The 13,685-nt window shown below is 35.2% G+C and overlaps 1 protein-coding gene across 5 annotated transcripts in view; it reads left to right on the top strand.

Moving 5' to 3' along the window:
- The window catches only part of USP37 (ubiquitin specific peptidase 37), an 85,984-nt gene that overhangs the window by 49,741 nt on the left and 22,558 nt on the right, over window positions 1-13,685 (top strand). For 4 of the 5 annotated variants that reach the window (XM_004762757.3, XM_004762756.3, XM_004762755.3 and 1 more), the window contains 6 exons: window positions 379-496; window positions 1,784-1,863; window positions 4,443-4,607; window positions 6,256-6,321; window positions 9,057-9,198; window positions 11,983-12,238. In XM_004762757.3, coding sequence (XP_004762814.2) covers window positions 379-496; window positions 1,784-1,863; window positions 4,443-4,607; window positions 6,256-6,321; window positions 9,057-9,198; window positions 11,983-12,238 — 827 coding nt within the window. The remainder of the gene's footprint in view (window positions 1-378; window positions 497-1,783; window positions 1,864-4,442; window positions 4,608-6,255; window positions 6,322-9,056; window positions 9,199-11,982; window positions 12,239-13,685) is intronic. The other variant, XM_013061558.2, reaches the window with a different exon arrangement.

The following is a 13,685-nucleotide window of genomic DNA, read 5'->3' as shown; positions in this document are numbered from 1 at the left end:
AAAGGGGCATGTGAGAGGGCTTCTAGGGAGTTTATAATGTTTTATTTCTTGATTTAAGTAAGTGTGGTTAACTCATAATTCGTGAAACTATACTGATAATTCATGAAACTGTACAACTTTGGTTCACTTTTCTATGCGTATGTTGTACTTCAGTGTTTTTAACTTTTGGGGCTTTTTAAAAAAAATTAGCATTCTGATAAAGTACTTAAATACTTGCAAGTCTCACGTGTTGTATATTGCTTATCAACTAAGGATAGTCTTTGTCAGTACCTGCGAAGTTCTCTGCAGGCACAGTGTTTCTGAAGTATATTTGTATTTATTTTGTATTGCACAGTTAGACTTCTAAATGCTTCCATTTGTCTTCTTTTATTCGGACAGATGTGGAGAGATTATTCCCAAGAGAGAACAGTTTAATGACCTCTCCATTGACCTTCCTCGAAGGAAAAAGCCACTCCCTCCTCGTTCAATTCAAGATTCTCTTGATCTTTTCTTTAGGGTAAGTAATATTTTTTGGGATCTTCACATACCTAAGTTTTATATAGCATAGGTAATTGTATTTGAAATTGGTTTCTTTAAGACAAGAGTTTCAACAAAATTACATGAAAGGAAAAACAAATGAGAAATATTTATAAAATTTAATTTTAAGAGCTTGATAAACCTAATGTTAACTCATTGAAGAAGACTGTTGATTGGCTAAATAGAATATACATGAATTCAATAGCAGGTGTTTTAGACAACCTTAGAAGAAGCAGTTATTTATAAACAAATATTAACTTGAAGCATGTGCTAAAATTTGGTAGTGTTGGTAAAAATTAGAGATGCTTTATGAGTTTGTATCTAAGATCTGAGGAATGAAAAAATACTCTTTTCTTTTCCTTAGGTTGTATGTAACCTGTTAGAAACAAAAGGGAAAAGTCATGTTTAGTCAAAGCTGTAGATGAATATGTTTCTGTGATGCACTGTCACAGATACTCAGCAAGTTTTGGGGGCATAATTGGACCTGTTGTGTAGCAGTCCTTTATAACTGAGGAAATTTGCCAGGATCACCCTTTGTCTCTTTAACAGTGGGTCTTGTTTTGTTGTAGCAAATAGGCAGGGTTGTCTTCCTGAGGTTTAAAAAAAAATTCTATTCTTTAAATGATGAACATTCAGCTCTACCCAAAGATAAATACTCTGCTTTTCTTTTTGTTTTATCATTCCTTACTATTCCTGTTATTATCATAGAATTTGAAGCTTTTCCTGTGTATGTTTACCCCCATTTTTTTAAGGATTTCTTGTTTCAGTTTTCTCTAGGTAATGATATCCACCCCAAACTTTGGTCCTTTTAGAACAGTTCTTAGTGGGCTGTCACCAGAAGATTGAGTTCCATTATAAGAAAGGGGTAGAGTTACACCTAACAGACCAGGAACTCCGCCTAACCCAAAGGTGATCTTATCTCTGCTATGGCCAAATGTTACAATCTGGATATACTCTTGGCAGTGGTTCTTGTGCATCCATGGGGAAAAGGTTGAGAATCTGCTACTGTAGAGTCTAGTTGCTGTCATAAATTGAGATGTTTCCATGGTAAAAAAGGAAATTAGGAATTCTGAAATAGGGCATGATATTATATCTATTTTGAGGATTAGGTCAATTTAGTAAGGCTTGTGACTCTAGACACAAAATTTAAACTGGTCGGAGTTGTCATTGCACTAAACTAGTTGACTAGAAAAGAGTGTTAGCATGTAATGGGGTAGTGCTGATTCAACTTCATGCTTCTTTATTTTTCCCTCTTGTCTCTTTACAGGCAGAAGAACTTGAGTATTCCTGTGAGAAGTGTGGTGGGAAGTGTGCTCTTGTCAGGCACAAATTTAACAGGCTACCCAGGTAAAATGAATTGCTCTTCAGTTTTTCTTCTTTAAAGTACTCACAGATACTACTGGTCAGTGGCTCACTGGAATGGATTGGGAAAGCAAAGCTGAGGTAGGAGAAGGTGGAGGATGGAAGCTCTTGTGTAAGAAAGGAAGACGATTTGGAATGCTGAACAAGGGAAGTCACTTGAGATTCCTTGAAAGATGGCGGTAGCTGGTGAGATTTTGGAACAATGGTAGGGACTACGTAGTAGATTTTTAATTTGGTAATGTATGACATTCAGTTATAATTTGCAGTTTGATTATGTGCTAGTCTCCTCTTCTCTGAAACCTTCAGTAAAAATCTTCCACAAATACATACATGTGTGTGCATGAAAATAAAACAAGAAGAGTAATTTTCTGCAGGGGTTGGTTTTTTTTTTTTTGGATTCCTTTATTCAAAGCATCTTGTAAGTTAGTAAGTTACCTATAATCAAAACAATTCAGAATTAGGAATGAAATTAACTTACATTAGCTCTGTGTAAACATACATAAAACCAAACTAGTTAGACAAAATATGATGTGATTATAGTACAGCTTCTAGTTCTTTCCAAGAATAGATCTCAACCACAAACAAGGTTGTTATTATTAAGTATTTATGTGGCACTTTGCCTGCAAAGTGCTTTACTTTCTTTTATTAGCTTCACTTTTCTGTAAGTGTAGAGTTTCTGGAACCTAGCCCCTAGAGACTAGTTCTTTTACATTCCATTATCTCGTTTCTAGAAAATGAATTTCTTTTAAAGAAATTACTTTCTAAATCATAGCAGTATTATAGTGACCATTTCCTACTCGAGATACTTATTCTTTCCTATTGGTGGGTGTTTTTGAGGCAGGAGGTGGAGGAGACAAACCTTAAGGCAAAGGACTGATTGTTCCCAGCTGTTATTAACTAAGGGAAGCATGTACAATTTGAAGTACTTGTTTGACCTGGCAAACTGAATGTCTGATTCTTTTTCTAGTGTCTAGCTATTTCTTCTTTTAGTGAGAAAAAAAAATAACCAAGGGAAATTTTTTCCTTTTTTTATGGTAGGTCGCTTGTGTTACAGTTTGTCTACTTACTCCGAACTTTAGAAGCCTTTGTATCATAAATTCTGATTGTCAGACTTTTGCATTTCAGTATTAAAGGCAGTTTACTTTTATTCTTGAAGGGCCAGGTATCTTTATCAAATATGTTCAGTTTTAGTCCACCTTATCTTTGTAGAAAAGTGATTTTGACTATCATCTGTTTCATATTACCTTTTATTTTGGTAGGATTATTTGGAACTTTAGTGGAAGTATTTGACATTAGTTTTATTCTCTTCATACCATTTAGATCCTTGTGTTCTCTCAGGTTGTGAATTTGAAGATTATGAGTTCTAGCATACTTTCTAAAGAAAAACATAGTAACTTTAATTTACAATTTTTTTAGTTTATGGCTTCTGTGATAAAGATACGTACGGTGAGAAAGGAAACCATTCTCCATAAAGCAGACATTATTTTGCCTAGAATTGAGGTTTATTCCCATAAGAGTTCTGAAATTCAAATTTTAAAGTGTTCTTGTGGGCTGTGAAATATATTTAGTCCATCAAGCAGAGATTATGGTCTGTATCAGAGGTGAAAAGGTTGGCACAATAGTAACTAAAAAGAAGTATTTCTACAGAGCTAAAAGCTTTTTCAGACCCGCAACCCAGATTTGGCATGTAAATTTTGTAGAACTTTTTGTAAGTTGAGAAAACTTCCCTATTTCTTTCTTAGCTTTTTTCCAGAGAAAGTGCTACACATTGAAATAAGAGCAGTTCTTGTCAGGAGTGCCTGGGTTTTTGACTCTTGATCTCAGCTCAAGTCTTAATTATGGGGTCATGAGTTCAAGCCCTGTGTTGGGCTCCATGCTGGGCATGGAGCCTACTTTAAAAAAAAACAGTTCTTGTCAAAAATCATCGTGAAATATTTAATGTTCACTGTCAAACATAAGGGCTGTTTAACACTTTAAATTACCATTAGTTGTTATATAATGCCTATTTTTTTGTAAACTATGTAACATTAAAGTAAATAATTTAAGGATTTAACCCAATACCAACATTTTAGTAATTTTAAAAGATTTTTTTTTTAGGATTTATATATTTATTTTAGAGAGGGAATCAGGGGGAGGGGCTCAGAGGGAGAGAGAGACCACACAGACTCCATGCTGAGTGTGGAGCCACCTTCAGAGCTCAGTCTCATGACCTGAGCCAAAGCTGAGAGTCCGATACTCAACCGACTTTGTCACCCAGGTGCCCCCCGATACCAACATTTTAAAATACAATGTGTTCTATTTGGTGGTTGTTTTTTATTTCAGTGAGCATTATAAGTATTTTACCCAGACCTCATTTATCCACCCAATGCCCATGTTTTATTTTTATTTATATTCTTAGTACCTAGCACAATGCCTAACACATGGCAGCTATTCAGTAAACGTTCTTTGAAAGATCTTTAGCCAAAAGTATTCTTTAAGTCAAAAGCTGTCTAACATGGTTAGTTACTGGTAAGAGAGCTAGCTTTGTTATGTGTGAACTAGTTGTATCATCTCCTGTTTTTCAGGATCCTCATTCTGCATTTGAAACGATACAGCTTCAATGTCACTCTCTCACTTAACAACAAGATTGGGCAGCAAGTCATCATCCCAAGATACCTGACCCTATCCTCTCATTGCACTGAAAATACAAAACCACCCTTCACCCTTGGTTGGAGTGCACATATGGCAATGTAAGTCCTTGAGAGAGAATTTCTTTACCATTCCTTTTGAAGTAGAAGGGCTTTAGTATCTGATCAAAACAATGGCTGAACTAGATAACATGACTCTCAGGTAAAATCGGACCAAGAAGGAGATTTTAATTTTGCTTTATTTTGGGATTTTGGGTCAAATTACTGCCTGATGGAAGTAATTAAATAAAATGCTTAATGTTTTTCTGAGTACATTAATTGCCTTTCTTCATAAGTTAACCTTTTTAGAGAGTGCTCTTAATCTTTTAGATCACTAGAAGACAAGTTTGGTACATTTGGGGAATATAAATCAAATTTGCTTGTTCATAAGAGTCACTGAACACTAAAAATACTAATTCTTGTGTTCTTTCCTAATAGTTCTGTTTTAGTAGATCTGAGATAGGGCTTGAAAATAAGTATTTTTTTAAATGCCTTTGCTGACTCTTTGGGATATGCAAGTTTGAGAAATGGTGTACTAAATTTGATTTAGTGCCCCCCCAGATTGATTGTATTTTCATAAATGTATTATCACCAATGTGAATGAAGAACTTCTGTGGTTCCTAGAAATTTTTCTGTGATAAAAGAAGTAACCTTTACTTTTGATTTTGCATCATCATGTGTGCTGGGAAGACCTTAGGACTTCTCTGAACATGGCTCTTTCTTGCATTACTCTACTTACATTACTTTGAAGCCATGTATTGTAGCTCTTTTATACTTGAACTCTAATTTGGAAGAATCACAAAGTTCTCCAACTTTAGAAGTGAAAAGGATCTTAGAGATTTTGTCTAAATTTTTAGCTTTACAGAGAAGATCCAAGGAGAGTAAGTGATTTTCTTAAGGTCACGATGCAGTTAGTAACTGGAAGAGCCAGATCTCTTGGCTAACGTAGAATAAATAGACCTTTCAGAAGGTGAATGAGTATTTGCTAACGATAATTGATTCAGTTTTATAAAATGTATTTCCCTTGGATTCATAATTGAAATATATGCTACATTGTGTAAGTTTACACTGAAGGACTCTTACTAATAAAGATATTTTCCCAGAGTCTTAAGTGTTTCTGGGTTTTCTTTTACGGGCTTTCATCAGAATAGATGTTTTTGCTTAATGCAAACTGCCCTCTGCTGGTAGAACTGTTACTCTTTGTGGCCATCAGTGTGGGTGATTTATGATCACAGGCCTGAAACCAGGCTCTATGATTCCACAGTGGAACGGCTTGAATACTTTGGACAAGTTCTTTGACCTGTGTATGGGGAAATAATGGGATGATGTGGAACATTAAGTGAGGTAGTACACATGAGCTCTTACTCCAGTGTCTGAGAGCCAGTAAGTCCTCAATAAATGAGAGCTATTATTATTTTATTGCTTAAAAGTAAAGAACTGAGGCAAGATAATTTTTCCCAAGTTGTTCTTTCATATGCATTACCTTTGACTTCATTTCCAATGCTGTTTTTTTAGATCATTGGATCAGGAAGAGCCTACAGATGGTGTTTTGTTTTCTCTTTTGGCCTCTATAGCTAGTAGAAGTATTATAATTACTTGCTTTTCAAAAGGATATATAAGGAGCTATAGTATAGAATAATTCAGTTTATAAGTTAAATATATTTTTAATAATGTAATTATATACATTATATATTTTCTAATTTTCTGATAGTTCTAGACCATTGAAAGCCTCTCAAATGGTGAATTCCTGCATCACCAGCCCTTCTACACCTTCAAAGTGAGTTATATTTCTTGTGTACCCAAAATTTGTATTTTTAAGGATTTGGCTTACCCTAATTTCCAAGATTATCCCCTCCCCTTTTCTTTGTTTTTCTTTGCATGATAACTGCTCTCTATTACTATACTTCGTAATTTTCCTGAATCTGCTTTGAAGTATAACCTAGCATATAACAAATCTTTAACAGAATGAAGCACATTCAGATGATCTTCTCAAAATTTTGTTTTTAAACTTCTTAAATCATCTGTTAATCCGTTATATTTTCAACCTGCAACTATAGAAATTGGCTGATGACAAGGGATTTTAAGGCCTGAAGGGATAAATAACCACTGTTGGTATAAAGCACTGTTCCTTAAAGCTACACATGGTGGGGTTCCCAAAATATCTTTTCACCTGTTGCTAGCCAGTCTGGGACTTCCTATCTTAGACACTGAACTGGAGCAATTCTGAAAGGGAACAAGAAAACAAACACACAGTGAAATGTAGCTATTCTATAGATGTTCTATATTTTCTACTTAAGATGAAAAAATTTGTCCAAGAAGGGAAGCAGATACTTAAAAAAAAAAAAAAAGAAAGAAAAAATACATCTCCTCTATGATTTAACTAGAACCACAGTTCCTGATTAAACAGTTCTAAATGACTTGGTTGTCATTTATCTTTAAAATTTGTTTTTCTGAAAATTTGATGTCCCAAAGTACTTTTAGAAAAGAGACACTTCTGTTGTTTAAGGGCTTTGGGGGGCTTATATAATCATAAAATGATATTTGGGAACTGCTATTTTCTTTTCCTCCTGTTAATTATTTTTCAGTGCAATTAAAACCAGATGACTAACATGACTAGAAATCTGAAATGGTACCGATATGAATACTCTTGCCCGTTCTCAAGATACAAATGAGCAATACCACTTGGCTGCTTAGAAAGTGAGCAAGTGATGCATTTACAGGATGAATATTTTTCCTTACTACAGGCAAGCTGCCTTCTGTGAATATAGTAATTATTAATGGAATGCACTCTTTATGTACCAAATCACTATAGTTTCAAGAAGGAGAGGGTTTCATTGGGCATCATTATATTTGGCATGGTCATCTGTTCTCCAGGGTCTACTGATATGAGAATTTGAAAGTTGGTCAATAAAAGATAATTAGGCCCTAGAAGACCTGTCATGCCGATCAAACTTAAAAGAGGCTGAGTTACGAACAAGAATACCGTTGGTTCTTCTGCAATGTCCTTTGTCACATTTGACCCTGGTATATTTGTAGCCAGGTGTCACCGTCCTTCAGCAAAGTGTTTACATGGGTAAACAAATTAATACATTCAGCTTTGCTTGGTGAGCATGAAATCAGAAATGAGGAATTAAGATGGCTAATTGGCTATTTCTAAGTTATACTGAAAACCCTTTTGAACACATAATGGAGGCTATTTAAGTGTACAGGCTGGAGTGCAGTGATAACCTGGGTGCTCTCAGCCACAGACTATGTTTGGGTTTATCACTGACCACTTGCCTCTTTTCTTTGATCTACATTGCTATGCAATCCTCCTGGTTTCCATTGTGGCCTCTTATTTCTTGGTGCCATCATTCTATATGTTTATTTACAGTTTTTACATTTAGATTAATTGCATTTTTCCAATTTCCATTTTAGTTTTTTTTTTTTTTTAGTATAGTATATGAATTTATGTTAACCTCCATCAAAGAAGTTCGTGCTCTTTGACCTTTACCACTTTTTCTTTTAGTTTATTTTCAGCTCACTTAGAAGACAATTGCAGTAACACCTTACTTATCTGGTATCACTGAAGAATGATATTTGGTATTCCACATACAAATTTTTACATAGCTTAATATTGCTTTTTTAAGCATTAATCTCTAAGATGCTTAGCCATTTTAGATGGTTATATACTCTGTAACCTTACAGAATTCCTTCTATTCCTAAATAAAACACTGAAGATAATTTAAATATATTTTAATGACTTAGAATCAGCATTATGAGTGTCACTTACTGCCCTGTGTATTATTATGATAATGCCCTCTGAGGCTTTTAATTCTTACAAAACAGTTTATATTAAATGACTTCATAGTTCTTTATTGCCCTTTTTGTGGTTATTCTCTCTCATTTCCTAGCTCTCATTTCTTGATGAACTTGCTATGTTATTTTATACACCATTTCCTAGGAAGGAAAGGGTCCCTGTCTAAAGAGTAAAAAGTACATTGGCTTTGAAACTACTGCTTTCCTCAGAAGCCTTTTTTCTTACTTTTGAATCCCTGTGTTCTGGAAAGTAGAGGTTGCCAGAAGTCTGACCTACATATAATTGGATAAGTGGAATGTTACTGTTAATTTTAAAATACATGGATCATAATTTAAAAGATCAAAAATTAGCCCTCATGCACAGTGTTGTCAAAAACATTTATTCATTGCTATGTCTGCATGCATTCAGTAGAGAACTTGCTTTATAAAAACAAAAACTTTGGGGTTGATCATTAAAAGAAAAAAGGCACAAAGTGATTGGTTTACAGATGGATTTTATTATAGCGTAACAATTGTCAAATTTTCAAAGCATGGCTGTTTTGGAGTGGGGCAAAGGTAATGCTTAAATACACCACTTTTGCTGTATCTTTTTTTCTCTGTAAGTCATTTTCCATAATGGAAAAGTTTTTTATTTTGGTATTCACACATCAAGGGAATAACAAGGACAAATGTTAATTTATCAGACTCATAGAGGGTTTTTTTCTTAAATTACAGGAATTTCCCCTTCAAATCCAAGAGCTCCTTGGCTTTATGCCTTGATTCAGACAGTGAGGATGAGCTGAAACGCTCTGTGGCCCTTAGCCAGAGAATCTGTGAAATGTCAGGCTGCGAACAGCAGCCGGAAGACCTGGAAAAAGTAAGTAATTTCTCATCAAAATACTTGACAAATATTTGTATAGCTCTTACTGTCCAAAAAAATGCCTTTATAATGAACATTGGCAAACTTTTTTTTAAGCAAACTTAATAAAATAGCATAGATCATAAATTCATAAACTGGATGGGTCTGTTGAAACACTACTTTTAAAGAGTATACTTTCTGTAACTACAAAACCAGTCTGTTTAAAAAATGGACTGGGACAGGGTGTCTGGGTGGCTTAGTCATAAAGCATCTGACTTTGTCTCAGGTCATGATCCCAGAGTCCTGGGATCCAGCCCCGCATCGGGCTCTCTGCTCAGCAGGGAGCCTGCTTCTCCCTCTCCCACTCCCCCTGCTGTGTTCCCTCTCTTGCTATGTTTCTGTTAAAAAAATAAATAAAATCTTTAAAAAAAAATAAAAATGCATTGGGACTTTTTTTATTAAGGTATAATTGACATTTTAGTTTCAGGTGTACAGTATATTGATTCAGTATTTTTATGTCTTGCAAGAAGATTACTTCAGTAAGTCTAGTTAATACCCATTACCATACATAGTTAGCAAAAAAAAATTCTTGTAGGAAGGACTTCTAAGATCTGTTCTCTTAAGCAACTTTCAAATCTGCAATAAAATATTAACAGTAGTCTAATTCTGTACATTACATCCTCATCCTTGTGACTTATTTATTTTATAACTGGAGGTTGGCCTGCTTTTCCCATTTCTGTCTGTCTGTCTGTGTCGGTCTCTCTCTATCTCTCTCTCTCTCTCTCTCTCTCTCTCACACACACACACACACACACACACACACACACACGCACACAGGCTTCCACCCCTAACTACCAGCAGTCTGTTCTCTACATCTGTGAGCTTGGTGGGGTTTTGTGTTTTGTTTTGTTAGACTCCACATGTGAGCAATATTATATGGTATTTGTCTTTTTCTATCTGACTCATTTCACTTAGCTTAATACCTTCAAGGTCCATCCATTTTGTTGCAAATGGCAAGGTTTTGTTTTTTTGTGGCAGAATAGTATCCTATTGTATATGTATACCACATTTTTATTTATCCATTGATGGACACTTGGGTTGTTTCTATGATTTGAGACTTTAGCAGTGACAGGTAAATTGCTTTCTCCTGTTAATCTTCAGAGCTACTTTAACGTGTGGGTCCTGAAGTAATCATTTGCTTTATTTAATACTAATTGTTAATATATGGGGGACTGTAGTAAACATTTTACATCAGCAGTCAAGCAGGTAATGTAGAGGTTTAAATAATGAATGTGAGAAGGCATAACTTTATCATTCTCTATCTTGACACATAATGATAGTTAATACTTTGAAGATACAAGCTTCCCTAGGAGTTTGCATCATTTCATGTGACTGATTATAAATCTCCCTTTTGTTAAGATAACAATTTAGTAGTTAATTTTTATTGGCTTGTTTCCCATCTTATTTCAAAGCTGAAGATAGTTTTTGGCTGTTCACCTTGAGTGAGAAATGGTAGAAAGTCAGAAGTTCTCCCAGAAACGAGAGAGAGGTCGTCAAAAAATAACTTCTGAATATTTATATAATATTGATGTTTTTATTTTTCTCATTTATTTGGAAAAAAGAAAAACATGGTGATTCAACATTTAAATAGAAATATTAGGGAAAAAATATTAGGTGTACAGTCAGAATGGCTAAAGTTAACAACTCAGGAAACAGTAGATGTTGGTGAAGATGTGGTGAAAGGGGAACCCCTTTACACTGTTGGTGGGAATGCAGACTGGTGCGACCATTCTGGAAAACATTATGGAGGTTCCTTAAAAAAGTTAAAAATAGAACTACCTTGTGACCCAACAGTTACACTACTATTTATCCAAAGTATTCAAACATAGTGATTTGAAGGGGCACATGCACCCCAGTGTTTATAGCAGCAGTGTCCACAATAGCCAAATTATGGAAAGTGCCCAGATGCCCATCAATGGATGAATGGGTAAAGAAAATGTGGTATATACATACAATGGAATATTACTCAGCCATCAAAAGAGTGAAATCTTGCCATTCATAACAATGTGGATAGAAAGAGAGAGTATCTTGATAAGTGAAATAAGTCACTCAGAGAAAGACATACCATATGATTTCTCTCGTATGGTGAAATTTAAGAAACAAAACAGATGGACATAAGGAAAGGCAAGGAAAATAAAATAATAAAAACAGGGAGCAAACTGCTAGAGACTCTTAATGATAGGAAACAAACAGGGTTACTGGAGAAGGTGAATGGGGGGATGGGGTAATTGGACATTAAGGAGAGCCCTTGATGTTATGAATACTGGGTGCTATATGCAACTGATGAATCACTGAATTCTACCCCCGAAACTAATAATACACTGTATGTTAACTAAATCGAATTTAAGTAAAAAATTTAAAAATACAAAATAATTTTTAGAAACAGAAAAATACTAGGTGTGGTGATAGTGTCCGTATTGCGACCCACGTATATCTGGAAGAAAATACACCAAAAATACTTACTATAATTATCTCTGAGTAATGGATTTTGAGTGAATTTATTTTATTTTTTATGTATTTCCCAAATCCTTTACTTAACACTTAGTGTGATCAATAAACATGTGTCCCTATATATTTATTAGAAGAAAATTAGGCTTGCCAGTGAGTTCATATATTGGCTATTGTCAACTCAAAACATCAAAGAGAGGAAACATTTTAGAAATAAATAAACTCACTTTAAACTCTAAGATTGCTATACTCTCAGGCCATCAGGTTTCCTCTAAAAGTGACTCTCTTTTTCAGGATTCAAGATCATGTAGGGTAGATCCTGCTAAGTCTGAATTGGAAAACTCCGGATTTGACGGAATGAGCGAAGAAGAGCTTCTAGCAGCTGTTTTAGAGATGAGTAAGAGAGAAGCTTCACCAACTCTGAGTCATGAAGATGATGATAAACCAACCAGCAGCCCAGATACCGGATTTGCAGAAGATGATATTCAAGAAATGCCTGAAAATCAAGACCCTGTGGAGACTGAGAAGCCCAAACCAGTCACAGAGCCCGGTAGGTTTAATGAAAATAAACGTCGGGTAAGGCACAACTGTGTTCTGAAGCCTTATAAGGACAAGTGGCTTGTAAATAATGGGAGGTAATATGGACCCAGGTAATAGAACTAATCATATTTTCATGCTTTTTTAAAAAAATCATTTTAAAAAATGAGAAGTATATATTGTGAGTAGTTTCCAGAGGCTGTTGGTAAAGTATGCTGTATCCCTTTAAGTATACATCAAAAGAAAAGTTAGGATTCCTTTGTGCAGTTAAGTAAATGTGTCATTTTTTGGTACTTTTTTTTTCCCACTATTCTCAGAAATCTGTAATTATTTCCTCATTTTTCTATATCTGAATTTGTACCAGGTTTTAGTGTATAAAATAATTCAAGTTCTCCATTCTCCTTTGGATTCATCCCTTTATAATAATGGTAGAAAGACCCCTGAACTAAGAGGTTAGGTTTAAAGCCCCTCATCTTGGCAGTACCACTGACTACTTCTGAATTTATTTTAAAGGTTTTATTTATTCATTTTAGAGAGAGAGCAAGGGGAGGAGCAGAGGGGGCAGAGAGGGACAGACAGACTAAACTGAGCATGGCCCTGATGCTGGGCTTGATCTCACAACCCTGAGATCACGACCTAAGGTAAAATCAAGAGTTGGATGCCTAACCAGCTGAGCCACCCAAGCGGCCCATAGAATTTTCTAAACAGGCGATTTAACCTCTTTGGTACTCCATTTTCTTATCTCTATACGGGGTACACCAAGTACTTCAGAAGATTGTGAGTAGAATGTTAGGTCACCTATATACATATATAGTGTAAAGTGCTATAGAGATAAAAATTTATTTTGTGGTAATTATTCATATTTTGTTATTTTTCAATCTGTCAATGGGAAAAACAGAGCCTCCTTGCCTTGTACACTGTGGGTATTTAAAGATTTTTTAGGTAGAAAACTTTTACTACCTCTTCCTATAACCAATTCTAGTATTCTTCTCCAGATATCCCTAATATGTATGTTTATCTGTCTATGTAGCTGATGTGTGAGTATGTCAAGCCTAGAATTTGGGAGGTGAAGAAAATAGTAGTAAATCACAATTATTTTCTGTATTCTTTTTTTTTTTAAGATTTTATTTATTTATTTGACAGAGAGAGAGAGAGTTCACAAGTAGGCAGGGAGGCAGGAAGAGAGAGGAGGAAGCAGGCTTTCCTTGGAGCAGAGAGCCCGACGTGGGGCTTGATCCCAGGACCCTGGGATCATGACCTGAGCCGAAGGCAGAGGCTTTAACCCACTGAGCCACCCGGGCGCCCTATTTTCTGTATTCTTGGGGTTAGGCCTCATCAATTGTGAATTACTTTATGTGCAAGTAAAGGTAAGAATTAGTATATCCTCAGTCTAATTGGATGCAAAAAGCAGATGGTTTTGGATATAGATATTCCTTTTTTTCCTCCCTTTTTGATGGAAG

This window comes from Mustela putorius, unplaced genomic scaffold (genome assembly GCF_011764305.1).
Source record: "Mustela putorius furo isolate JIRA1106 unplaced genomic scaffold, ASM1176430v1.1 tig00000275_pilon_pilon_pilon, whole genome shotgun sequence".
In the NCBI taxonomy this organism is placed as follows: domain Eukaryota; kingdom Metazoa; phylum Chordata; class Mammalia; order Carnivora; family Mustelidae; genus Mustela; species Mustela putorius.
The sequence above is the reverse complement of the archived record's forward strand: the minus strand, read 5'-3'. Positions and strand labels throughout refer to the sequence as shown.